At 43.3% G+C, this 26,407-nt stretch overlaps 2 protein-coding genes across 5 annotated transcripts; one reads left to right on the forward strand and one right to left on the reverse strand.

Moving 5' to 3' along the window:
• Positions 1–408: 408 nt before the first annotated feature.
• On the forward strand, positions 409–16,116 carry LOC121192496 (cyclic AMP-responsive element-binding protein 5-like). Of its 4 annotated transcripts, none has more exons than XM_041054253.1 (11): positions 409–458; positions 3,029–3,095; positions 3,416–3,509; positions 5,502–5,611; positions 5,991–6,244; positions 9,883–10,009; positions 10,308–10,379; positions 13,601–13,960; positions 14,075–14,353; positions 14,451–14,559; positions 15,451–16,116. In XM_041054253.1, exons 2-11 carry the CDS (start codon positions 3,042–3,044, stop codon positions 15,585–15,587), a joined length of 1,596 nt encoding a protein of 531 aa, XP_040910187.1. In that variant the 5' UTR covers positions 409–458; positions 3,029–3,041; the 3' UTR covers positions 15,588–16,116. The 4 variants fall into 4 exon arrangements, with proteins under 4 accessions (XP_040910187.1, XP_040910190.1, XP_040910189.1 ...); XM_041054256.1 differs by having other exon boundaries at positions 15,457–16,116; XM_041054255.1 differs by having other exon boundaries at positions 415–454.
• Positions 16,117–16,636: 520 nt separating this feature from the next.
• Positions 16,637–20,682, reverse strand: tril (TLR4 interactor with leucine-rich repeats). The gene has a single exon (XM_041052576.1). It carries the CDS (start codon positions 20,414–20,416, stop codon positions 17,939–17,941), a length of 2,478 nt encoding a protein of 825 aa, XP_040908510.1. The 5' UTR covers positions 20,417–20,682; the 3' UTR covers positions 16,637–17,938.
• Positions 20,683–26,407: the final 5,725 nt, after the last annotated feature.

Genomic DNA, 26,407 nt, shown 5'->3' on the forward strand with positions numbered 1-26,407 from the left:
GACACTACAAAAGTTCTGAAAAGAGAAAACCCAAGGGTCATTGCTCATTTTGACGCATAAACTCGATACAGTGTCTGGGACGTCCCGTTCGGACAGACACTGAAAGTGGGAAGAAAATTAAAAAAAATAAAACTGGGTTTCACCCGCCCACCCGGTCTGCCCCGTGTCCCGTCACGTTGCCTCTGGTGTGTCTGATTTGGCTTTTTCTGTTGGTCCAGGTCCACCACCATGCTGCTGTCCTCTCCTGTCCCGTCCCCCTACCGGCCGGTGCGTTAACCCCGCCTCCACCCCTCAGTCCCTCTCTCCGTACGGGACCGCAATGATTTAGAAGTTCAGGAATCCCACGTGACGTCACCCGGAGGGTGATGTAATGCTTCTGTAAATAGAACGTATTGTAATCTCGCTCCAGTCCAACGTGGTTCCTCTCTGGAGCGCCGCTTGTCCCGCTCTACTTGTAGGTAAGCCTCCGCAATCTACTTTCATTCACAAAACTTTAAACTCAGCTGCCGCCGCTCTCCGGACACTAAACCACAGTCTGCTGAAATTGTTTGTACAGCTAATATGTGATTATTTTTTTTCTAACGGTGCCGGAAAGTTAAGAGGGCAAGTTTTTTTTTCTTTTGTTTTTTCTTTTTTTTTTTGGCTAGCTGTCCCGGTGAAGTCTCATCACCAGGCGGACGTCGGGTTGAGCGCGAGTGTCTATTTGGGGGGTGTGACAGCACTCGCCATACAGCTGTGCCGGACTTGTTTATGAGTTGAACAGGTTGCTTTACGGAACTGTAGGGAAGGAAACGCACCGGGTCATGTTCTTGAGACGCACACAGGCACTGACCGCCCGCCTGTCGGAGGATTTGCTGGTCAGAACCGCCGCTTAATTTGAGCTGAATGAGCTCCAAGCCGGCGCGACCGGTTCCATGTTGTTGACATTCATCCATCAAACATGGGGGCTTTGAGAAGTAGTAAGTAACTAAAGTTAGCTGATTTTTTTAAAAAGATTGACGTGCTGTACGTGATTCACAAGCACAAGGTGATTTTAAAAGTTGTGTCTGTATTATGTCATTCATCAAAATCATTGTTGTGTTGATCACGAGCATATAGGGCAGAGGAAGAGGCGGGAAAAAAAGCCTTATAATTTAGTTGCCCCAAAGATTCCTTTCGTTTCTCTTTTTTTTAAACACAGACATTAATCCGTCTTAAATAGACAACATGTTGTCTGGTCTGTTGTTGGATTTATGAATTAAGGATGACGTCATGGTGCGTTGATGTAACCACTGACAGAAGGTTTTGGTGGAAATGTGCTGAGTCTGCTTGTCTTGTCCAACTGCTGCTGAAAGGAGGAGTGAGAGGTGAAATCTGTTGAAGATAGTGATAATTTTCCTCAGATTGTCAGTTTTTATTTATCCATGAAATATGAGGTTATGTAATACAAATGCAAGAAAAAAAAAAGTTACAAGGTAAATTCTAGTTATATAAACACTATAAAACAATTAAACCTGACTTTTTCAACTGACGTAAGTTATCTAAAGATCTATTTGTGTGTATTTATCTACAACCGTGGTGTTGTGAACACTTGCTTGCTCATTCTATCTTGTAACACACAAACACACATGCTCACACGCTCACACACACACTTATGAAGTCACCTTGCCTGGGGTTGGAAAATGGGGGCTGAGGCAGGTTCAAACCTGTCAGGAGTAGGCCTACAGTGCAGCCCTCCCTCTGCCGCCTCCCACCCTCATTCCTTCCCTCTTCCATTCATTGTGTCCTCTCTCTCTCTCTCTCTCTCTCTCTCTCTTTCTGTCTGCATTTCACTGCCACTTGCCCTTTCCATTCCCCTCTCCATCATCCCCACACACACATACACACACTTTCCATTTCTTATGGAAGTGTGTACTTTTGCCCTCTCTCTCCTCGCTCCTCTCTTAAGCTCTCACTCTTTCCCATAACATCAGGACATACTTTGCTGTCTTCTCAGCAACTCTCCGCTCACGCAAACCCCCAGAGCGTGCGTGTACCTGTGAATATGTACCCAACGCACTTCTCAGAACCATCATCTCCACCCAAAAGGACACTTCTTCCTTGCTGGAGTTAATAGGTTAAAAAGTTGAGGATGGTCGACCTAATGACCCCTGGGTCTTCTCTACAAGTGTGTGATTCTTGTCTAGTGACAGGCAGCTCAGAGAAATGCCTGAGGTCAGGGAGTTGGAGACTTCTTCCTTTGCTCTCAGTGGAAAATGAAGGGGCAGCAGCACCAGTAGCACTTCAAATAAGTCATAATTACCCCCCATCACTGGCTTAATATCTCCACCAAAGAGCTGCCTGGGTCAAGTCAGGGTTAGTGTGCTGCAAGCGGGTTTATTATTGTGTTCTATTCTGTGTTTGTGCTGATATTTTTATCCTATGGTGACTTGATTTTTATGTTATGCATGGCGAGTGTGCAGCCTTTCATCACACTTGTATTATTGACTAATGCATCTGCTGAAAGCCAAATTGTAGGCTGACACAATTGTGCTACACTTAGCACTTTGCTACATAATAACCATAAAAGTAAAGATTGTGGCTCTGTACGACTTTGATGCCCTTTGGTGCTTACATGTTATCAGTAATGTGTAATGAATAGGAAAAGCACAAACAGATTGTGGGTATTATAGTACTTGTCCTAATAAAAATGACTACCTACAGTGTAAAACAGTATCATCAGAACCCAAGACAGTTGCACTCCCGCTGGCACCCGGGGGATCATTTTCCTCAAGATAATGTTGTGTCTCAGGGTGAAACATCCATCATCTGTGGCATCTACCTCATTCCACAATGCTGCCACTACAAGATGTGATGATAGCAGGATAACTGTATAATACATGCTTATTGTCTGATTTATCTAAGGAAACTGTCTCTGTGTAAACAGAAATATAGAGAGGAGGACTACAAGGCCGCCTGCTGAATGAAATCATCCTACATTAGCTGTGACCTGACACAGTATGATGACGCTGCAGGTTAAAATGTTGTTCTTGCTTCCTCTGTTTTGTAGGCCTGTGGATGACATGAATGACAAACAGGACAGGCCTTATGTGTGCGGCGCCCCGGGCTGCTCTCAGGTCAGTTGGGTACAGCATGTGTGTGTGTTACACATACGTGGCAAAGGCTGCAAAACCAAAAGAAAATCATTATAAAGTTTGATTATATAACTGCAGGATTTTTCAACATTTAAGATTAAAGATTTTATTTGTCACATGATCATACAAGATTTGCATTAAAATGCAAAGCGGCAGACTCCGGAGGCTCTGCTAAAAAGGCTAGTGTGTGAGAAAGAGGCCAAGAGGCATCAGCTGATTTCACTGAAAACCCCTCCCATGTGTCATGTCGTACAGCTGCACGCATCTCTTCATGTCTTTCTCACTCTGTCGGTGTGCTGCAGCGCTTCCAGTTAGAGGAGCACCTGATCATCCACAGACACAAGCATGAGATGACCCTCAAGTTCCCCTCCATCAAAACAGACACGGCTTTCACAGGTGAGACTAACACAGAGTCTTTCTCCCACATCAACAACAACAAACTGGCTTTTTTTTTAATAGTTGTGTGTGTGTGTGTGTGTGTGTGTGTGTGTGTGTGTGTGTGTGTGTGTGTGTGTGTGTGTGTGTGTGTGTGTGTGTGTGTGGCTTCTGTCTGTGAGCCTCTGGGGTTATTTTGCTTTTAATTAGCGGCTTGCCCCCCGTATCACTGACCATCACTGCTTAGACATGCTATATGTCACTCAATTCAGCTGTTGTCTGGCTGCATGTGTATATGTGTGTGATGACCTCTTTTCAGGATCAGTGCTTGATGAAAAAATGATGATGCTACGTTATACAGTATGAAATCAGATAAGCTCAATACAAGCTTCCTTCCCTCAGATAGTCTGTGCTGTGAAACAGAGCTGCTCATGTTGCAACATGTACAGTATACTCCATCAGATTAGACCAAACATACTGATAACGCCATCAGCGAAGACCCACTTTGATTTAAAAAAAAAGTGGGAAGGGGGCACACATGGGTCAGCACAAACTTAAATATTTCACTCTTTATTTGGCCAAAGTAAGGAACACAGGAGACAGTCTACTGGGAGGACTGCATGGGTCCTCCCAGTAGACCGGGAGGAATAACTGAGTAAATATTTACCAAGGCCAGACATACAATCAGTGTCATTTATCATTACAGCAGTGGCTAAATACTGTAAATATACCACAGTAAGCTCACAACAAACAGTTGTTTTTATTATTGATTAGTCTGTTGAGGTGATGATGTTCTTATAGCATTTTGTGCAACCAATAGTCCACAAATGCAAAGATATTCAATTTACTATCATATATGGCAATGAAATGCAGTAGATACTCACATGGACGAGCAGAAACCAGAGAATGTTTGGCATTTTTGCTTGAAAAATTACTGGAACGTGGAATTTTTATTGATTGACTAACTGATTCACCGACTGATGATTTAATCTCTATACCACAGTTACAGAGAAACTGTAAAACTAGGAAAAATCTTCATTTTCTTCCTCTTCTTTCAAGGCTTAATTTCTCCAATAAGTGAATAGAGAGGGCTCATCCTCTTTTAAAGGTCTGCTTATCTCTATGAGAATTTAATTGTCATGGGTTTTAGTGGAGAGATATGTGTCCCATGACCGTCTAAATGCTACTTTAGATTCTTTTTGTGATTGGAAATAATATGAATTTGGGATAAAAAAAAGGGCTTTCAAAAACTCAAAAACCACAGTCAAACCCTAGTGTGTACTGAATGTAACAATGAATTATTTATAATGCCGTGGTTCTTTCTCCACTGAGACTTTAAATAAAACAGATTTGCAGTTATTTAAAGGCAAAATGAATGATCTTGTACCCAGTTATTTGAGACATGCTCTTGCTTCCATGTAATATAGTAGCACATCATAGCTTCAAGACTGTAAAAGTAAACGCATCCGCACCGCTAATGAAGGATGCACGATAGGTGCATGACGATTAGCTTTGCCATTCACCTATCGTGCATGACACACAGTTTTACTTCAAGTTTTTCTGCATTGTACCACCATGATCCACTTACTACTGAGTCTCATGGTCGGAACACTGTCACGTGACACTGTCTGTAACCATGGAAACAGCTGTCTGTCGGGACGTAAACATCAGCATGACATCTGACCTCCGCAGATTCTCCCTCCCCGTCTTTTTCTCTCTGTGTGTCTCTGTCCTGCAGCCTGTCACACCTCCTGCAGGAAATCTTATGTCAAAACAAAGAGCCCAGCTGACCTTTGACCCCTGCATGTTTAGACGGCTCAGGGAGACAGACTGATGTTATCACATACAGAGACAGAGAGCGCGGCTGAGAGGAGACTTGTTTCTCCTCTTGGCATTACAGTCTGAGCGATAGTTGATTTAGGAAGCAAATAAGCTAAAACATGAGACTATTGTGGCAACAGGGCAGCGATACATGAACGTGTGCTCATTTTTTAAACCTGCCTCTCCTTCCAGACCAGACGCCGACGCCAACCCGATTTTTGCAGAACTGTGAAGAGGTTGGTCTGTTCAAGGAGATAGAGGAAGAGTTTCTTCAAGCACAAGAAGAGGAAAAGAGCAAACAGGTAAATTTACACAAAAATATAAAGTAAAATTAAGAAGAATTTTTGGCTAGCTCTCACAGTTACCCTGTAAGGAATAGAGAGCAAGAATCAAGACATACACAGTCTTGTCTTTTATTACTGCCAGATGCTTGCTTGTTTGCTTCTGAGGTCTGTCAGGTTTGTGTTTTGAGTGACACTTGAGTGTGAGGGAAATAAAAGAGACCCAATTAGGCAACTGCAGACATCTGACCTGCAGCAAGGAAAGATACACCAGGCGATCACATTCTCCCCTGTAAATGAAACAGCTAGGCAGACATGCACCTAAATACTGAAAGAAGCCACTGCCCTCAAAAGTTCAAAATGGTCCCAGCTCTTTTTCGCTCCCCTCTTCTCCCCACAGACACTTACTCATAATGGGCCGTCCTGTATGAACCAGCACCAGCTCAAACCCCAGCTTCAGCTCCAGCACCCACCCCAGCCTCAGCTCCCAAATCCTCAGCCACCACTGCACCATCCCCAGACCCATCCCCTGCAGCATCCACAGTGTCATGGCCCCATGATGGGCCCTAGCTGCAGCCTGGCTGCCCAGCAAACTCTGTCCTCCCAGTCTGGATCAGTCATCACCCAGGCTCCTTCCACACTCACACACTCAGGGTGAGTATGGTTATGGGTCCATGCATCCAAATGCACACATATACAAACATACACATATGGATCTTACTTCATCTTCATGCACCACATACACACATACACATGTCCTTTGAATGTTGCCTTTTCTCACTCTTTCTTCCTCTCCTTCACCCTGTCTCGCCCATCCTGTTTTGGGCATATTATAGCTCATTCTGTCTGGCACAGACTGGCATTTCCCCCCTGCATAATTTATCACTGCGCTAATGAACTGAGAGAAAGAGAGGAGGAAAAAAAAAATCAAACATCAATTTACTGAGAGAACAAAGAAATAGCAAAAGAGATGGAGAACCGCTGCATAACACCCACTCAAACCCACTGACACTACCCACCCTACCACCCAGCTGCCGCTTCTGTTATGTCTCTTAAAGCTCAGAGCCTCTCAGTGTCTGGGCAGCTTCCATGGCTCCCTGGTTATCACCCAGTTCAAGAGATAGATTAGAGGAGTTCCTGTCTTTCATCTGACCAGCTCCCAACAGCTGCTCCCACTCTTCCTGACAGTTCAGTTTTGTGGATTTGTGAACTGCAGTTGATACTCAGTCATCTGAATATCAGATTGTTTGGAAATATACTGTGGGTTTAGTGTAAATTTTCACAGCAATTTTAATTACAGCGTGCTCTTAAATGAGAAAAAGTGTTTTGTTATATATTACCCATGTCAAATCTCTAAAATCTATTCAATTATTTAATGAAATTTAATAAAATTCTACATGCCTTCAGGCAATGAAAATAGGTGGGAACATTGTAATTGAAAATACAATCAGCTCTTTAACCATAGACTGTAAAAATTAGCACCACTGTTTTAATATAGATTACATTTGCAACATTTATACATTTCACAATTTTAATATTATTTAATTTGAAGCTCTCATAATTCACAGATATCTGAAATTTTCCGTAAGACTACCAATGACAACATGTCTGTGACTGGAACTTTATAAAATAAACAAAATTGAATAAAATAAACAAACCATAAAGGAAAACAAACTGAAACCGTTTTTGCTTCGTTTTTTTCCCCACAAACTTAGTGTTTTTCAAAAGCTTACACTTAAATCAACACTCAAACTTTATTCATCACTTACACGTAAAGTGAAACATCTTGCAGCATGTCTATTCTCACTGCCTTTTCAACTTCTTTTGCTAATTGTAATTCGACTGTCACCTTAACTTCTTTCAGCATTTAAATGTGTCAAAAGCACTTTTTTTTAAACTGTAATAGTTAATTTTTTTTTTTCTGTTTGCCTTTTGTAGTTTCTTTTTATTGTTGTGTCTACTAGTAATCAGTGAATAAGTTAAATTACACTGTTTCATATTGACATTTTTGTCTTTATGTGTTTTTTTCTTCTAATACTTTTTCGAGGCATTTTATTTCTCAATTGGAGAATATACAGTGGAGACAGACAGGATATAACTGGAGAAAGAGAAAGATCTCCAGCCGTATTCAAACCGAGGATTCTGCAATTATATGGTCAGCACTTTAAATCCCTAGGACACCAGAATGGCTCACATTTATGAGTCAGTTCTAAATACCTTAAGGGCTGAGAAGGAATTCTGAACTCTTCTCTTTTCCCAAAACTCAGTCTTACAAAAGTAAAAGCCTTCTTATCGCCTGTCAAAAAACCTATTGCTGATTTCTGCTTGCAGCAGATACCGCGGATAAACCAGGCCCCTGTCACATCCCTGCAGTTGATTACATGAGTCAAGGTACCAGAAGTAAATCAGTGACATAATAACTACCAAACATCTTTCCAGCACCAGACGGAACATGACAGGGCAGTGGGCAGAGAGCTGACAGTCAGTTATGCCACAGTAAACCAGTGCCAGCTGAATCCAGACAGCATGTTAGTCAGTAAGACCAGCTAAGTGTTACTAAATGAACCGTGGATCGGGAATCTGACTGTTTCCCCTCGTGTTTACCACCGGTTTCCATAGCGACCTGGTCTCTGAGTGTCTGGCGGTTGGCCCGGTAAAGCTGTTGTGGTTACGTTAGGAAATGTTGTTTTGGTTTGTCTGTACTTTGTTGTATGTTAAACGGGGCCACATACCCCAGATTCGGTGATGACATCATTGCCGATGACCTCAGCGCGGCCACGGAGGGCCCACGCTGTCCGATTGGCCAGGAGCCAGAGCGGTTAAGTCAGCACATGGCACCCTGGATCTCTGAATCCCCCGCTGTGATCCCTCAACTTCTCTCCTCCCTCTCAAGCTGTCACTTTTTTCCCATTCTCTGTTTTCCTTCACTTCTTTTCACCTCATCATACTTTCCATTGTGATTGCTTCACCTCAAACCTCTGTTTACATCTTTTTACATCACACACAACAATATTTATATTGTTTTTTTTTTTCTTATTTTTGACCAGAAGTGTTGGTTCACTGATGACAAAACAGCATATTTTCTCATTTACTTCCAGTGTAATACAGCTCTGTAGTTTCAGTTTTATGTGCCCACATTTTCAAGATATTTACCTCAGAAATGTGGGCACATAAAAGGTTTCTTCTCCCCCCATTGTTTCCAGTATTGACTGACGTTAAACAGTCCATTCACTGCCTTGAATATGCCCAATCATTATAAATGTAGCCCACTACATTTTTCTCCACTTAGGAGAAAGATTTTGTTTTTGTCCATCCGACATTCTCTGGTGGGATGTGATGGCATTTTGTCAAAACAGCACACACATGCTCGCTACTTGGTCACGAAGGTGTCTGCATTTAGACAACATCAAACTCTTGATCTCACTTTGGCTGAAGAATAACATCTTTTGAATAAACATCATACTAAAAAGATAAAGCACTTAGATAAAGCACAAACAGCTGTAACAGATTTTACAAGGCCTCGTCACAGTGATTTGAAGGAATGATAATTAAATTTAAATAGTAATTAAATTAAATTAATTAAATTGAAATAAAAAGAAAAAAATCAGGCCAGTTCAACTGCAGAAATGATACAAATACCGATGAGTAGCCCAAAATATCTCAAGCTACCCAAAACAATTTGTTATCCTGGATAATGGAAAAGATTTCTTGGGGACAGTTTTTGTTGTAGAAAATAGTTCCACTAAGAACTGTTCATGGTAAGCTCTGTGGATTATCCATTGAAAACATGATTGTTTCTAAAAAGACGCTTTAATGTATAAATGTTATGTTTTCATTTCTTTTAACACCACAAACAAAATACCACTCACCTTCATTGCATTGCAGTAATGGCAAAAATCTCAGGGATAGATATTTCAAAACTGAAAACATAAACCAAAACTATATTCACAGCTGGGTACCTGTAGAGGTAAGTGTGAGGTTCAAAATTTGTTGACTTTTCAACCCTTTAAAGTGAGAGATTAAGTGAGTAGGTTCTAGCAGATATTAACCAAATCCCTCACTTATCACTCCTTCGATTCATCCATCTCTGTTTCCCACACTGACATTTTTTTTTTGACCCATATCCATCTAGCTCAATCTCATCTGCCATTAAGACCTAGATATAAATGTTTCAATCTGCGCCTCTCTCTGAACCTGGATTAGTGAAACTTTAGCTGTGGATAGCTCTCTGGCATGACCCATCCCTCTCTTCCCCCCTCTCCCTCTCTTGCTGTCTTTGTGGCTGACCACAGCCCAGTTCCCGGGCAAGTGTCCTCCCTCCACCACATGCGGAACAGACACAGACAACCGCTGCCAGCCTCCTTACCTGGCACCCTGCCAGACCCCGCCATGCAAGGGGCATCTGCTCAGCACATGCCTGTAAGTATGGGAGACTGGTTACTCACACACGTACAGTCGGCTTCAGACACGCATGCGTTATGATTTATGGATGCAGGTATAGTGGCCAAAGTGGTCAAAATCCCCGAGTTGGAAATATTCATGGCTGACAGAAAAATTCACTTCACTCTTGTGGATGAATTAATCAAAAGTGTCAAACCTCCAGATGGATGTGACCTTGTGGGGAACTCTTCATGCTTGAGGTTATGTAGGTGCTGATGCTTTTTCGTGTCATGGTTGAAAGGTTATTTTTGTGACAATTTCGTTTTTTCTTCCTCAGATAGAGAAGCAGATGTCTTGTGTAATGGGCATACCAGGTCCTGTACACAACCCCTCCTGTTCCTCGCCTCAGGTACTGACCGGATATTTTCCTTCCTGTTTCTGTGGATTATTCCTTTCTCCTCTGGTATTAACATTGTGCTTTGTAGTCTGAATGTGAACACCATAATTTACCGTTTATGATAACGTTAAGTGCTACAGCATAGACTACTAGTGGCTTTTTGAAAACTGATACCAGAGTTGTGAACTAAAGCTGATTATGCAGTGTTATGTACAGTATTAAAGGAGCAGTTCAATATTTTGTGAAATGCACTTGTTTGCTTTCCGGCTGGGAGTTAGATGAGGAGATGAAAACAGGGAAACAGCTAGCTTAGCTAGCAGTAACATTACCAGCCTACATGCACCTATAAAGCTAATTTTATTAGTTAGTTCAGTTATATTTTGTTTGTTTAATAAGTACAAAAACCTAAGTGTAAAACTGACAGTTCACAGACCAGCCTTTCATTCACATTCCCTCCGTAAAACAGCGGATTGTCATTTTAACACTTCTTCTTCAACTCTGCAATTTAACACACTTAAAAACACACATATACACACACATAAACATACCACAGGAAGTCACTATCTACATGCTCTCTGTGACTTTCTTGGTTATTTTATTTTCCTGTGTCAACATGCTCTCAATCTCTCCACCTTGTAAATTTTACATTTCCTCTTTCTAGGTGCATGCAGTATGAATTGTTAAGTATATGTGTGCTATCATAAGTAACTTCAAAGGGAAAACTGTGAAGTCATCCAGGGTCCACACACGCACCCTCTCTTTTTTCACACACACACACACACACCACACACACACGCACACACACATACACACTCTCACAGGTTATGACTCCATGTGCAGAGCTTGTATATAGAATGGCAAATGAAAAGTGGTTTCAGGTTTCAGAGCCACTCAGGTCACAGGTTCAAATCTGAGCCTCTCTTCATCTCTTGTTCACACACACGCACACACGTATGCACACACACACGCACACACACACACACAGACACTCTCTCTCTCTCTCTCTCTCTCTCTCTCTCTCTCTCTCTCTCATTCTCCAGACCATTTTTACTCTATTCTATATTAGTTTACTCTCATCAGGTGTTGTTTTTTTAACAGGACTTTGCTTGTGTAAAACCACAGTAGGTGTATTAACCTATGCCGTACAGTAACCCCACACTCAGCTCAAGTCGAAAAGTAAACATTTGACAAGTGGATCAGTGTATCATTTACAGATTCATGTCTTCATTCACTGATCCCTCCAGACAGAAATATCAGCGTGGTGTTGTCATCCATTCCAAGGCGATCCATGATGTAATCACCGGCCCCAGTGTCAGGGTGTTTCTATGTAGTAAACAGAGAAGAAATACTCGTGTCCTGTCCTGTTCCTGTGTGTGTGTGTGTGTGTGTGTGTGCGTGTGTCTGTGTGTGTGTGCTTGACTGGCAGCCTGGCTGGCTGGTAAAGCTGGCACAGACAGCTCAGTGACCTCATCCCTGGCAGCCGCTAAATGTGCTCCCTTTTTTTCGTCGCTGAATGGTCGAAAGAGAGAGGGGAAAAAAAAAAAAAAAACTCAGCAGCTTCTTCTCTTAAAGAAATATTGTGTAACAGGGAGCAGATAGCAATATTGCCAGAGAGGGGGGGTGATGTCATGCTCCAAACATGACCTCTCCCTCTCGCTCCCTCTCCTCTGCTGAGTGTAGGAGAAAGGTGAGATGAGGTTTAATTTAGCTCTTACAGTGTGTTTAGTCAGATGATACGTGGGAATGATAAAGTGTGAAGATATCAAGCTGCAGACGGCTGCACTTATTGGAACACATTATCCATCTGATCTACAGTTGCCTTCACGGTTGCGTTGTAGATGATTAGGAGAAATGGCGATGATGGAGTAAGTGGGAGATTTTGGCTGAGAGCTGTTATGTTATTTAGTGTCCAGTTTAGTCATTCTGAGACATTTCGCTAAAGAATACTGTGGAGATCTACATCTACTGATTGCCTTCTTGGGCTTGTTTGACCTGAAGTGGCTTTTAGGTTGGGAGCTTATCTGCTGTTACTAATATAGCTGGTTCCTGGGGGGGGGGGGGGGGTCAAACACACCCCAGCCATGATGAGAGAGATGGAAAATGTTTCTGTGGAATGGCAAGCTCTTCACATAACATAATGACAGTAACAGGCAGTATTTCAATGGAACATACGGTTACATATTTGAGATGTGTGTTTGTTTTATGTATTTTTCTGGGGTTAACAAAATATAACATGGAATTTGCATTAATGTACTTTATAAAACAGTGTTTGATTTTCTCATTTTCTGTCACTTTCTGGAACAAGTTGTAAGTATTAAGATGCTTAATTATAAAAATCATACTTTTATAAAATACCAATGTAGTCCTAAATTCATAAGGGCACAAAAGACTTTCTGTAATGTTTAGCATCCAGATTTCTTTTGCCATAAATAATAGTCTAGGAATTACTTGAGACAGCCAGCTCTTATTCAGTGTTAGTGCAGGCTTGGCCCTAATTATCACAGCGTGCACTGGGCAATCTGGAGATCAAATAAACTTTTATTCACACAGCCGGAAATCACAAAACACACACATTTTCTTCAAAGGATAAGGAAACACTCTCCTCGGGAAGTGTTTTAACAGTTTAAAAAAATTAAGAGTCTTCAAGAAAGGCATGCTCTATATATAAACAGAAACAAAGACAGTAGATTTACACCATGAAGAAACAGAATTACAATATTATGTATCTAAAGGGCAGGCATGTATAAAGAATGCGGGTTAGAGAAAACCTCAAGCAGTTTCAAATGTTGTCACTTGTCCTTCTATATTCTATCTACCCATTTCCAAAACCTCATACCTGGTTCATGAGTTCCTGGTATATCTCAGACAGGAATTTGGTTGACTTTAGCATTCCTAGAGGCCATAATAAACTCAAAAAGAATGTGCAATTTAGGTGAGATGATATGAAAATATACAACTCATAATGTGAATGTCAATCACAGAAGCACCAGTTACCGCTGTGTTTAACTTTCTTAAAGAAATTACATGTACAACTCTTTGTCTCTATGAGTTTAGAACTGGTTCATCCAAATATTTCTAAGAGGGTCATTTATAAAATCATTCATCTTTTGAGTAGTAGAAAATGTATATATATTTGGTATTGGTTTGCTGTACATTGGTTTTAGTGATTGTCCTGATGGCTGCTCAGTTTTTTTATCTCTTATCACGTTTTTTATCTAATTATCTCCACTCAGAGATCCAAACAGACGCTGGGTCATCATTTCCAACAGCACCACCCTGGAATGGTCGCCATCAACAACCCCGTTACATCCATGGGTCACATGATGGAGATGATGTCACAGCGCCACCAGGCACCTCCACTGCAACACCACCACCATCCTCATCATCATCATCCTCATCATCCACAGCTTCCAGCTCCTCCCCTCCCCTACCAACAGCGATGCCATGCCCCTCCTCCACAGCACCTGGGAAGCTCGCACGGGCACCAGCTTCACCAGTCAGGGAATGTACCGCACGCTCAGGCTCACCAATCACCGCCTTCACACATGCACCAGGCATCACCTCCTGCACCTCCACTGCCTGTTCCAGCACAGGTACGGTGCTTTACACTTACTGATTATTTTAACAATGGCAGAAGAAACACCTGACCTCACATTTCTGCGTTCAGGCACAGTGAGGTTACTTTAAAAATGTTTTTTTGTTTGCAGTTATCACCAGTTGCACAACAGATGCAGCCCTCGCAGCCTTCCCATTCCCAGCATGCAGTGCAAGCAGGTGGTAGCTGCAGTGGTGTTGGGGTAGGAGGAGGAGGAGGAGGCAGCAACCGTCGCAGGAGGACGGCAGAGCAGGACCCTGACGAGCGCAGGCAGAAGTTTTTGGAACGTAACCGGGCTGCAGCCACCCGCTGCCGACAGAAGAGAAAGCTGTGGGTGTCGTCACTGGAGAAGAAAGCTGAAGAGCTGACGCACACAAACTTGCAGCTACAGGTGGGACACGCTCTGTACACGGGCAAGTACACGCACACACACACACAAACACAATGCACACTTCAAGGATACTTAGTATTTGTCTGTGTGTTCCCAGAACGAGGTGACGTCACTGAGGTCGGAGGTGGGTCAGCTGAAGCAGATTCTGCTCACCCACAAGGACTGTCCTGTCACCGCCCGGCAGAGAGAGGCACAGGGGTACCCCAGTGAGTAAAACCTCATACCCTGTACCCCTCGCTAGAAATACCATCAAGTTTTCCAGGCGCCTGACACCAATCATCTCCATCCACCACTGAGGGTATAATTCAGATGCATTATACCATATTTGTGCACATAAGGGAATACCCCACAGTTACATGTTGTCTTGTTATAACAAACCACCCCTCTACACACACAGGGACCTTAAACTGTATATTACCACATGCAACTAAACAGCACTTAAGAGTCAAAACTCTGCTTTTACACCCACAGTCTATTAGTACATGCACTTTTGTTCCTGTGGAGAACCAATCAGGGGGGAAGCACTGCACTCTTAACTCTCCATTCAAAGAAATTTATTTTTCATTTTTATTTTTCATACTCATTTAATGAACCAGACCTTGATGGTTTTTGAAATACTCTGGAGTGCAGTGCTATTCTTGCACTGGCTGTTTTGCTTTGCATGACGCTAGCATGGAACAAAATGCAGACCATGCCCATCTTGCACTCCTATAGGGCTAAATTTGATCTTCAACAATAACTGAATCAGTAACTGACCTAAAATAAAAGATACTGAAAAAAGAAAACACTGCACCTTGTGGCTTAAATGGAAAGCAGCCATTATGTGTTGTTTTATGTGTAAGTGTTGAGCTTAAGAGAACAAAGACGGATGCAATATTGGCATGAGTTGTATTCATATATTTCTATTGTTGTCTTTTTACCTGTATGTACAGTATTCATTTGTTAAAATAAAAGAGATATTTTCCTTTAATCTCAACTGTAACGGGTTTTCATTCCACTTTTGTTCATATGAAACTGAATGTGTACAAACCCCATGTGCAAAACGGACAATCCACACAGCATCAGTGACTTTGATTGACAGCTGTCTCTGTGTCCAGCTGCAGGGGTGAGCCCAGGAGGAAGTCCCACCCCTGTAGGTCCTGGGCCTCATCTGCAGGCCATCCAACACAACAGCATCTCCACCTCCTCGGCAACTGCAGGAGACCCAAGCCACGACCCCAAGTCTGGACGCTAGCTCTCACTTTATAGAAGAAGGGGGGGTTGAGACTGGATGGTTGAATCCTATCAGACTGACATATCTCTCTGTCATAATCACACTAAAGTCTCACCAAACTGTGGATTCATGTCTCTTTACATTGTAGATGAAATAGTGAACTGGATAGGCACATTTTTATAAATCTGTGTTGAACACTGAGATATTTTTCAACAGTATCCTTATCTTCTCTCGTTGGAGATGATACCAGAACCACATACTGAGAGATGCTTGTAGTTTTTCTTTCCATAACAGGTGCAACAATGTCCATTTTTTTTCTGAAAGCCTTGTTAAAAACTGTGATGTTACATGGCAACTGGATCCTGTGTTTGTTCAGAAAATGTTTGTTTCTGTTCAGAGCAATCTGACCATTGCCTGCTACCCACTGTCTATGCATACACACTATCATAACACATCCTTTCAGTCTTCTCTTGCTCTTTCATCTTGCACTAATTTAAAAAAAAAACAAAGCCTATATTATTAGTTTATATTTCTAACTGAGCAGCTGCAAGTGCGCACCTTATGCCTTCTCTTTGAAGCAGAGGCAGCTTGTCAAAATGTATGTATTTTTCTACATATGATTAATATGGAAACAAAAAAATGTTTATTGTAAGTTTTCAAATCAAACCCACGTCTGACTTAGAATGCCATTTAAAACATGATTGTACAGGTTTTCCTTTTCAGACCTTTTTTTTTCCTTTTTAAACACAGCTACCCTAAGACACTAAATAACTATAAACTGCACCTCATGTCTCAATCCCAATGAGTTTAATTTAATTTTCACTTAAATTACACTTTTTGTACTGTAAAGATGTTGACAATCGCTGTAAATCTAATGCTAAAATAAAAACACTTATTCTGGTATTTTCTTGTGATCTTTTTAAAATCTGTTTGATATAAAATTGTTTGGACACAGTAAAGCAGTCTGAGATTATCAGTGGGATTCTGTACATACAGTATGGTCTAGTCTGCCATCTAGTGACTGGTTTTGTTAGTGGTGATTGACCCTGATAACTAGAGTGGTCAGAAAAGTAGATCATATCCTGTTTGGTGTTTGGCCCGTACTAATATTTCTAAATATATAACACAAAAAGAAGCAGCTAAAATTGGGCTTTTACTCGTTTATTTAAAAGTTTAATTTGTCTGACTATAGTTATCATGAGTAAAGTGTCCAAAACCTAAGAATGTAAGTCTTATACAAGTTGTAAACAACCAGCTCTGTGGTGCAGAATATTATCTTGGACGCCTTAACTGCTTTATGAGATTTTGACTCTCGAATGATATGAAAATACTTTGTTGCTTGTGTGAGTGTGTATGTGATTCGGACTAAGTGTGGGAGGCACTCCACCCTGTCTACTCAAACAAAGGGACTGCTTAACTATTGCCAGATCTCATCTTGACACACATGCAACAACATGGATCCACATGCACACTTACTTCTCCAACATACTACTGCTATTATCATCCCCCTCCTCACAAACTCTTAACTCTATAAGCATATAATGACTATCTCACAACAGCAAAAATAAAGGGAATAAAACACAACCTGGAGTTCAAGAGGTTAACACAAATAATCCTTGTGCATGAATGTACAGTATGCTATATATTCTCCTGTTTCTAGAGATATAATCCCCTTGTTCTTTATATAATCAGTGGATTACATAAAAGATATTTGAAAGCCACAGATATACCACAGCAGTAAATCATCCATAAACACTGAAATTACAAATCAGTCACATTGTTGGGGATTTTTACTTCTTCATGTAATGCAAACTGATACAAAGTTCAATATAATAGTACAAAACAAAGATAGATATGATACAAAACAAATGTTTTTTTCCCTGCCAACCAGCAGCCATCTTTACAAACTGTACAAATACAAGACAATATGATGTCTGTGAACTCAATATTAGCACCATAGTTGAAATCAGTGGTACATCATTCATGCGTATGACATTTGCACTCACAACAAATCACACATTTAGAAACACAGGTGCGAGGAAATGAAAGAAGAAAAGGCACAGAGCAGGAAGAGGAAGTCAGAGGGATTGGATTTCCTCTGGTGTCTGAAAAAGCCCTGATGAGCTCAGCTGTTCTGTTGTCACTTTAACAATTTTCAAATTAAAAACCAAACAATAAAAGGTGAGATTGTTGACTTGGTTTGTTCATAGCCTAAAATACACCTAGGTTTTTTTTATTGTGATACTGCACAGTGTCAACTGAGAGGGCTTTGCATTTTCTGTATTCTAAAGGCTAGGCTAAAGATTGCAGCACAAACTATTTCACATATCCTTCTGTAGTACAGTGTCAGCATTTTCAGAGTTTTTATTGTTCTAGTCAGAGAATCTCTGCATGTCACTGTCTCTGCGAACACTGCTGTTGTCCAGAAAGCGGTCACAAGGGAACTCAATGAGATCCCCCTCCTCTAGTGGTGCGAGTCGTGCTGGACGACTGCTTTGGTAGCTGGTGAAGTCAGTGGACACGGAGGCAGTCGCCATGGTGGGACGGAACGGTCGCCTGGTGGAGTACATGTGGCGCACGTGCACGGCCGACTTCCTCCTCTGCAGCCTCCTCTTCAAACTCCGCCCCAGCCAGACTCCACCAATGACAAGCAGCAGTACAGCGTTGCCAGCCAGTGTCGCCACCGTCACCAGCTGGAGGTCAGAGGTCAGCGTGCCTCCACGACTGAACACATCTGGGAGAGTGACCAGTCCTGCACAGTGGTCACGAGGGGCGACTTGGCAGACAGAGCCTCCAACTACTCCTTCCACACAGACCATGTAGGTCAGATCTGAGCTGAGTTCTCGAAGGGTTACAGAGCGAGCTGTTCCACGGGCATAAACGTAACGGGGGAAACGATCTGGGGCGCCAAAGCGGTCAAACAGAATCCTGTAGTGGACTTCATCCAGGCCTGGCCCAAGTCCTGGTGTGTAGCGGTGATGATCCCTTGTGGTCCAGTAGACGGTGACAGTACTGGATGTCACTTGATCCACTGAAACATTAGTGATGAAATGGCGGTTGAACACACATGGATCTGTGATTACAGGTAGAGAATCTTCCTGATCTGATCTCAGGAGATCAAACTTTTCTCCTGACTGTACAGGAGAAGATGTGGTGAGCACTGTGCTTAAATCCGTGGAGTTTCTGTGACTTGGTGTGGAAAAGGCTGGTGGTTCCGTTCTGGAAATTACATTTGACCTGCGTCGCCCTTTTGCACGTTTCCCAGTGGCCTCTGCGGCAGGTCGTGACCTTGTACTGAGGGACTCCTTCTTTGGTTTCTTTCTTTCCAATGACAGAGAGGGTTCTGCCACCTCTGGACCCCCCTGGTCTCCTTGGATTCCCACCTCTTCCTGTCCCTCTCTTTTCCACTTTTCTGCATCTTTCCTCAGCATCACCCCATCCCTGTTTCCCTGTCTTAAACCTACACCTTCTGTCTCTTCCACTTGGCCTCCCCCACCTCTCTCCTCCTGCTTTATTGCATCTGTTATCTCTTTTCCCTTCTTTACCAGTACACCCCCTCCCCGGCTCTCCTCAGGCCCAGCTTGGCTCCTACACAAGTGGGTCCAGTTCCCAAGGGGCTGCAGCTGGGAGCTGTTCACATAGTCCAGATATTTCCCTCTCAGAGTTGCAGGGTGATGGCATTGCACAAACACAGTCAACAGTTTGCCCTGAGAATGCGCATGTGTCATCCATCTCCTCAGCTCCTCCAGGCGGCAGTCGCACGTCCAATTGTTGCCATGGAGATCCAGGTCGTAAAGCAAGTTGTTAAGGGCGAAAATGTCACCAGACAGACTGGTGAGAAAGTTGTTCTTCAGCTTCAGCACCTTTAGATGTTTAAGTTGCGAAAAGGCCAGAGAGTCCACGTTGGAAATCCGGTTACGACTGAAGTCGAGCTCCTCGATGCGGTCCAGAGGGTCGAGGAGACCGGCGGGGATTTCCTCCAGTCCGTTACCGTCAATCAGAAGCTCTCTGAGGCTGGACAGCCCCTTCAGAGCCCCGCTCTCCAGACGTGAGATTCTGTTGTTGCTCAGGGACAGTTTGGACAGCTTTTTCAGATTTTGGAAGACGTGGTTTCCAATGTATTGAATTTCATTTTCAGACAGCAGCAAAGTTGTCAAAGCTCTGAGTTGGGAAAAAGTGAGGACGCTGCGCACGGCAGACTGCTTGTTGTGGGCCAGGTTTAGAAAGCGCAGGTTGGCGAGTTTAGAGAAAGCGTTTCTGTGAATGTGCTGCAGTTTGTTGGATTCCAGATGGAGATAATGTAGACTGGTCAAACTTTTAAAAACAGAGTCCTGCAGAGCTTCTATTGAGTTGCCATCCAGACGCAATTTAACGAGGTTATCCAAGTTGGTAAAGAGCTCCGGTGTAATTTTCTTGATGTCATTATTATTTCCATAGAGAATAGTTAATTTCTTCAAGGGCTGTAAAGTTCCAGCAGGTACATTTGATAAAAGATTATGTCCCAAGTACAGCTCCTCTAGCTTGGAGAGTTTCTCAAATGCCTTGGGGTGAATAGTTTGTATTTGATTGTACTGTAAATTTAACCTTACAAGGTCACTGTACCGCGTGAAGTCGAAGGCAGAGATGTTACTGATGAAGTTTCCCCCGAGGCTGAAGATCAGCACCTCCTCGGGCACCCGCATGGCGGGTTTGGGCACAGCGCGCAACCCGCGGTTGGTGCACATTATGTGCTGCGAGTGCTGACAGTCGCAGCGGTCGGGACAAAAGCTTGTCGCCGGAGAGGAAGAGACGAACCCGCTGAGCGACAGCAGGAAAAGGCATATCCCTGCCAGGAAACTGCCGGTATCCATTCCCACAGCGCGGCTGGCACAGTCAGAGACAGATGCGGCATTCGTTGTGTTGTTCAGGTGCAGTCGCCCCTCTCCTCTCTCAAGCTGGAGACCATAATCCACTTGTTGCTCTGAAAACCGCTGAACCGATCAAGCGCACGGGTCCATCACTGAGCAGCATCATGTACAGAGCAAATTAATTTGTGCAGTGCGCTCTGATGCTGTTTGGGGAAACGCTCACCTCCCCTGTAAAGCCTCCATCCCCCCAAGTGGTCATCTGCTGCGAATTACAGAGTTCCGCAAAAAACAGTAGAGTTCAGGCGCAGAGCATGCTCACAGTCACACACACACACACACACACGGTGAAGTAGTCCCTCCTCCGCAACTCTGCGACCCTGCCAAAACCAGATGTGCACAAGTCTTTTGACGCACGAGAGCCAGAGTTTTGCGCGTGCACGCAGGTAATCAAACACACAGACACACACATACGAGTCAACAGTGAAAGAGGGAGAGATTGAGAAACCCTTTGACCGAGTTTTCTGCGCGCCCCCGCAGCCACCGGGGGTCTGAGATCTGGATCGGATCCCTGGTATGGACAAAGCAGACGGGAAGATTTCCTTCCCACGGAATCCCAAGAGAACTCCAGAGTCTTGGATTCCGTCGCAGGAGGGTGCATACACAGCAAACGCAGTCAAGTCTCGTGAAACAAGCGTAACAAAACACTTTAACCCATATTGTCACTGATTTTGATCATCTATGCAAAACGATTCACAAAAGAGCTGTAGTGAACAGCTTTGTGTTCTGAAAGCCAGGGGACACTCAGTCTGCCCAACACAGACACTAAATACACAAAGTGAGTGAGCAGAGCTGCAATCAACACATCAACAGCCCTGCACGCACTCTAGTCAGTGTACAGTAGGGACGCCATTATTATGCAGCTTAACTGTAATTTACCATTCTCTCATTAACGCACCCTGTGTTGCCGGAGCCACAAGGAGCCCAGATGGTTCACATTTGCAGACGAGGAATTCGGGTCGTGAAGTGTGTGTGTGTGTTAAGACTGACGAGGAGAGGTGCCAAAATCTGAGTTAAAGATCTCCGACTTGAAAGAAGGAAAATAAATGCAGGGCGAGCGGAGCATGCATGTGAAGATTTTGCGCAGAACTGTGCAGCCCGAGGAGTGATGCTCTGCACTACAGCGTGCAGAAAAGCTCCAGTCCCCAGTCTAAAAAGCACGTGACGTTACTGCCAAGACATCTGCACATTTATCTGCACATGAGGTAAAGCGTTCAACCACTGACATAGCCTACACGCAGCCTAAATCAGTTGTTCCTAACCTATACTGCCTCATGTGCCTCTACAACCTTCACCAGCACTACCCGGCATGTTTCCCATAATGTTTTTTTTCCCCATGCAACTGAATCATCATTGCTTATGGTTGCTTTGGTTTGCAGTCGTACAATCTCAGTTGTACAAGTTGCAGAAGCTGGACGTTTGAAGCATTTATTCATACGTTTAGCTCAATATTTCAACTCTTCATCCATTTCCAACGGTTTATTAATTACATTTAGCTCAGTATTTGTTTTTCTCTTTTCACTTTCTAACTAGTTTTCACACACTCTCAAATGCAACAGGTGATGTTAAGGTCCATGAATAGAGATTTGTCAACCGTGGGAAGAATGTGCAGTCATAATTCACTCTCTCACACACACACATGCTTTTTCAACCACCCTTGAGATACAAGTGATGCAATGGTTTCCAGAGCCCAGCAAATGAGCCACTGTTGTAACTCATTGCTTTTCCAGCACAGAGCAAAAGCACTCCCTTATTGGCCTCATTCTCATGAATATCTGCTGGTAGACATCATAGTCAGCTTATAGGCTGTGTGTGTGAGTGAGTGTCAGTGTATGAGAGAAAGAAAGGCCGAGAGAAACACAACCCTTGGGGAAGCCCCCTCTCTCTAGGAGGTCATTTCCTGTCTGGCCATTTCTCTATAGTATTTCTGAATCTCTGCACCCCTCTCCTCTTCCTCCTTCTCCTCCCCCCCTTATCCCTGTCTTCTTGTCTCTCTTTCCTTCTCTCTGTGGAACACACACATTGAAAAATCACTCAGCGATGTGGCCTCAGACACAGTGGGACCGGTCCAGTTGTTTTATTGCAGTCGCCTGGTGTGTGTCAGAGTTGAACGGTATACAGAAAAGATTTCGTCAGCGTAGATTGGTTTTCACTGTAGCCTCAGAAATAACTTGAGATTGACTTTTAATGCCGTAACATGTGGAGGAGGTTAAGGGCAGAGGTGTCATTCCCAAGTGAGTCCAGTGTGTAAATGAGATGGACAGATAAAGAATGAAATATGGAAACAGGATAAGAAATGATAAAACAGTATGAGGAGAGCGAGAGCTGGGGATCAGAGAGGCCGGGCGAAGAGAGTGCGATCTTAAACTGATCTAGACAGAGATTGTTGCGAGGGAAAAAGTGTTCTGGACTTGACCCAGATTCACAAAGACGCTGGCACAATAGGCAGCATTGAGGACCCCGCAAAGAGCTGTCTACCACTGTGCCTGCGCACAATAAAGGCTGCAGACTGGTTTCACCAGCCCATCTTTTCATCACTTCTCTCTCCTCTCAGCGGGCCTCTCACTGTCCAATCAACTGGCCATATGACATTTCAGTCTCTGAGCAGAGAGAGAGAGAGAGAGAGTGAGAGCGTGTATGTGGGAAACCTAATGCCATCAGGGGAAGAGAGGGAGAGAGAAGGGTTTGTATATATGTCTGCACCTGAGTGTGCCTGTTTCTTGGGGCTGACAAATGTGTGTGTGTGCGCGCGCACTCAAAAGTATGTCTGCGTGAAATAAAGAATATCCAGGTCAGTGCAGGTGAGTTTGTGTGTAAGTGAGCTGATGCAGGTCGGCTTGGGGTGTTACATTTCTCTTGCACAGTCTTCAGGTGCTGAAACAGCTTGTCTTTGTGATGAGGATACAGAGCCAGTTTTGTTGCACGAGCACTGTATCCTTAGAAGAGGTGGAAAGTAACTAAATACATTTACTTAAGTACCTGAGTATATTTTGTAGCCTTTCATAGTTTTACTCCACTATAGTTCAGTGGGAGATACTGTGCTTTTTACTCTTGGTGCTTTTTACAATGGTAATTTTCACACAAGTGTGGAGCATTGCATTGTGGTATTGTTAGCAGAAAGTAGTGTACATACCAGTGACACAACTGGGGAAAAAAAAGCTGCTACAGAGTCCGGAGGTTTGTATAGTGTGCTTAATAGAAAATAGGAAGTAATTTCAGACACACCACATTAGAAATGACTGCTGATGATGACAAAGTGACAAGGTGATTTTCCCAAAATGTCAAAATATTCCTTTAATGGATGTCAGCGCTTTTCCACAACTGCTCTTCAGTATAATACCGTTTAATCCAGATATTCAATGAAGTAAATACATTTAAAAGCATACAACAAGGCTAAAATGTTGCAACATACCATGCCATGACAGATAAAGCACACAAATATGGGTTTAGCACATGGACATACATGCACACAATTAAACACAGGACTACAAAAGCACATAAGATAAGGGGTGAAAGCCTTGAAGTGATCATTTATCATGTATACCACACATGTAGACATATAAAAAATGCACCAAACACCACAGGACTCACAATGTAGGGACTAATGAGCCTCACACAGAGTCACAAACTTGCAGGAAGTTGTGCTAGTGGAAACACGTGCATCCTATTGTATCTCAGAATTCAGGGATGTCTGCGGCTCACTTATTCCCTGCGGGCCTAACATGCATCACAGAGGGGATCCGTGTGGGACACGTCCTGGTAAAGTAACACTGCATGAAACTAGCACATATCTGGGGCTTATCATGGTAATCAGCGTAGAGGACGGGCTGCAGTGAATGAAGATGAACAGCAGCTTTGTTCAGATTAGCCCTCCAACAGTGCTCTAATCAATAGGAAATAGTTCAAACAAATAACAGACTGTCCCTGTGTGTGGCAGGGTTGGAAATCATGTGTGGGCCCATTTGTCTGCGTATGTGTACTTTTGATGATGTTTACGATCATGTGTACGAGTGCTGTGTATGTGTCCACTCGATGTATTCTTTAGGTCCTTAAATGAATGACTGTGCAGGGATAAATGGTGGGAGGGCAAAGTAAAGGAAGGAAAGAGGGAATGAGGAGGTGGGATTGTGCGCGTGTGTGTGTGTTTGGGGAGAGTTTACATGAGCAACAGCTGCTGGGATCATTAAGCGCTTTAGCTAGAGCCGGGAATCATAGATCTACTCTACACTCACACACATTAATGTTGTGTGTGTGTGTGTGTCTGTATGTTTGTGAGCGGATGAGTGAGTATGTTTATGCACTTAGAGGGAAATGGTGAAAGAGACTCTATCCCCTCTGCGCAACACGTGTCTGCAACTGCACAGGCATGGCTCTGTGAGAAGAAGATTGTAGATGCTCGGTATGTTATGCAGAAGATGCAACCATATTTTAGGTGCACCTAAATGTATTCAGATGCGAGAAAAAGAGTGGAGGGAACACCTGGGCCCCATGACTGCAACTCTCCATATTCCCAATGCTCCCCTGCTCAACTCCCGCAGCTGGTTCCCATCTCAAGGGGGAGAAAAGGAGAGCAAGATGGAGGCATAGAGTGGAGGGGACCAAGCCCAGTTGCAGCAACTGAAAGAATGTTCTCTACAAAAAAAGAAAAAAAAAATCAAAATCTCAACAAAATCGGAGCAGAAGAACACGTCACAAACAGCTGGCACTCTGAATAAGCAGCATGGACCAAACGGCTGATTGCAACAACACTAGTCCCATCAGGCAATGTGGGAAATACATTTGCACAACATTCCTTTCTGCTTTGGGAGAGCTGCAGCCTCTCTTGCCTGACCTCCAGGGGTCACGTTTTTTCTTTGCGACCAATATGTTGAACGAGCCGGGGGAGGAGAGGAGAGAGGGTGAGGGAGGAAAGGAGGGGTGGCAGAACTTTCGGGGTTTCAGTCGACCCTGTGAGCAAGGAAAAGAGGAAGGGAGGTACTCGACATCTGGAAAAAATTAGAGAGTATGCTATTGCCCTGTTGAAAGGATGGAGAGACTGGAGGGAGAGATAGAGGAATAAGGAGGGTAGTGTAAAGGATAGTGTGCGTGTGTATGTACTGGTGCAACCCTTTGATCTACAAAGTCTGATAGAAACTGTCTGCATGCACATAATCAGCCTCAATCACATAATGACACTAAGAGAATGTAATGCCTTAAGATCTTAAGATCACTGAGCTGCACAGAAGATAACACTCATACCCAGGAACTCAAACACCCTGAAAGCTGTGATAGGCTGCTCCGAGCTGCAGGAGCACACACAAAAACATGAAAGCAAGCACAAAAACGCACATATGCACATGAACTCTGGATTAGTATCACTCAGTCTAACACAATGCAAAACAAGTCACAAACAAGAGTACAAAAAAAAAAGTAGGCTTTATGAGTCATTACAACAAAGTCGTCAGTCAGTAATTTAGAGAGCTGAGACATCTGATCTGCAGCTGTCAACTCAGAGTCCCCACACTGCTTTGCTTCTGCGCAACGTCGCCCTCTGCAGACATGGAACAATATAAAATGTGGAGGACACAGTAAAGTAATATTGCAACTGAGTGCCACCAGCACGTTGGCATATATAGTTAATAGTGAAATGTCTTTAATGGGTCAAAATTTCAGGTTCAGCCTCAGAGAAGAGACTCTGCCAGTGTCTTGCTCAAGGACACTTAAAGGTCTAAAACAGAGAGGGAGACTAAGAGGTCCTCTTGTAGAAGGGTGTTGTCTCTTTTCATTATCCCTTCCTTACACTTAAAGTCAAATTTCACAGTGCACGTAACTCAGAAAATTATAGACCCTATGAGGCAGTGCAAAACAATACAAACATTCTGCTTTACCTCTTTGTTAAACAAAAGTCCAGCTCATCTGGCTGTCAACCAGCAGCACTCAGTGAAACGAGGTTCGTTC

Source organism: Toxotes jaculatrix, chromosome 13 (assembly GCF_017976425.1).
Source record: "Toxotes jaculatrix isolate fToxJac2 chromosome 13, fToxJac2.pri, whole genome shotgun sequence".
NCBI classification, from domain to species: Eukaryota; Metazoa; Chordata; class Actinopteri; family Toxotidae; genus Toxotes; species Toxotes jaculatrix.

Excerpts from the sequence above, each read along its gene's own strand:
- LOC121192496 (XM_041054253.1), top strand. The coding sequence starts at position 3,042 with ATGAATGACAAACAGGACAGGCCTTATGTGTGCGGCGCCCCGGGCTGC. Across the intron at positions 3,096-3,415 it reads GCGCCCCGGGCTGCTCTCAG|CGCTTCCAGTTAGAGGAGCA; the intron begins GTCAGTTGGGTA and ends GGTGTGCTGCAG. Across the intron at positions 14,354-14,450 it reads ACACAAACTTGCAGCTACAG|AACGAGGTGACGTCACTGAG; the intron begins GTGGGACACGCT and ends GTGTGTTCCCAG.
- tril (XM_041052576.1), bottom strand. The coding sequence starts at position 20,416 with ATGGATACCGGCAGTTTCCTGGCAGGGATATGCCTTTTCCTGCTGTCG.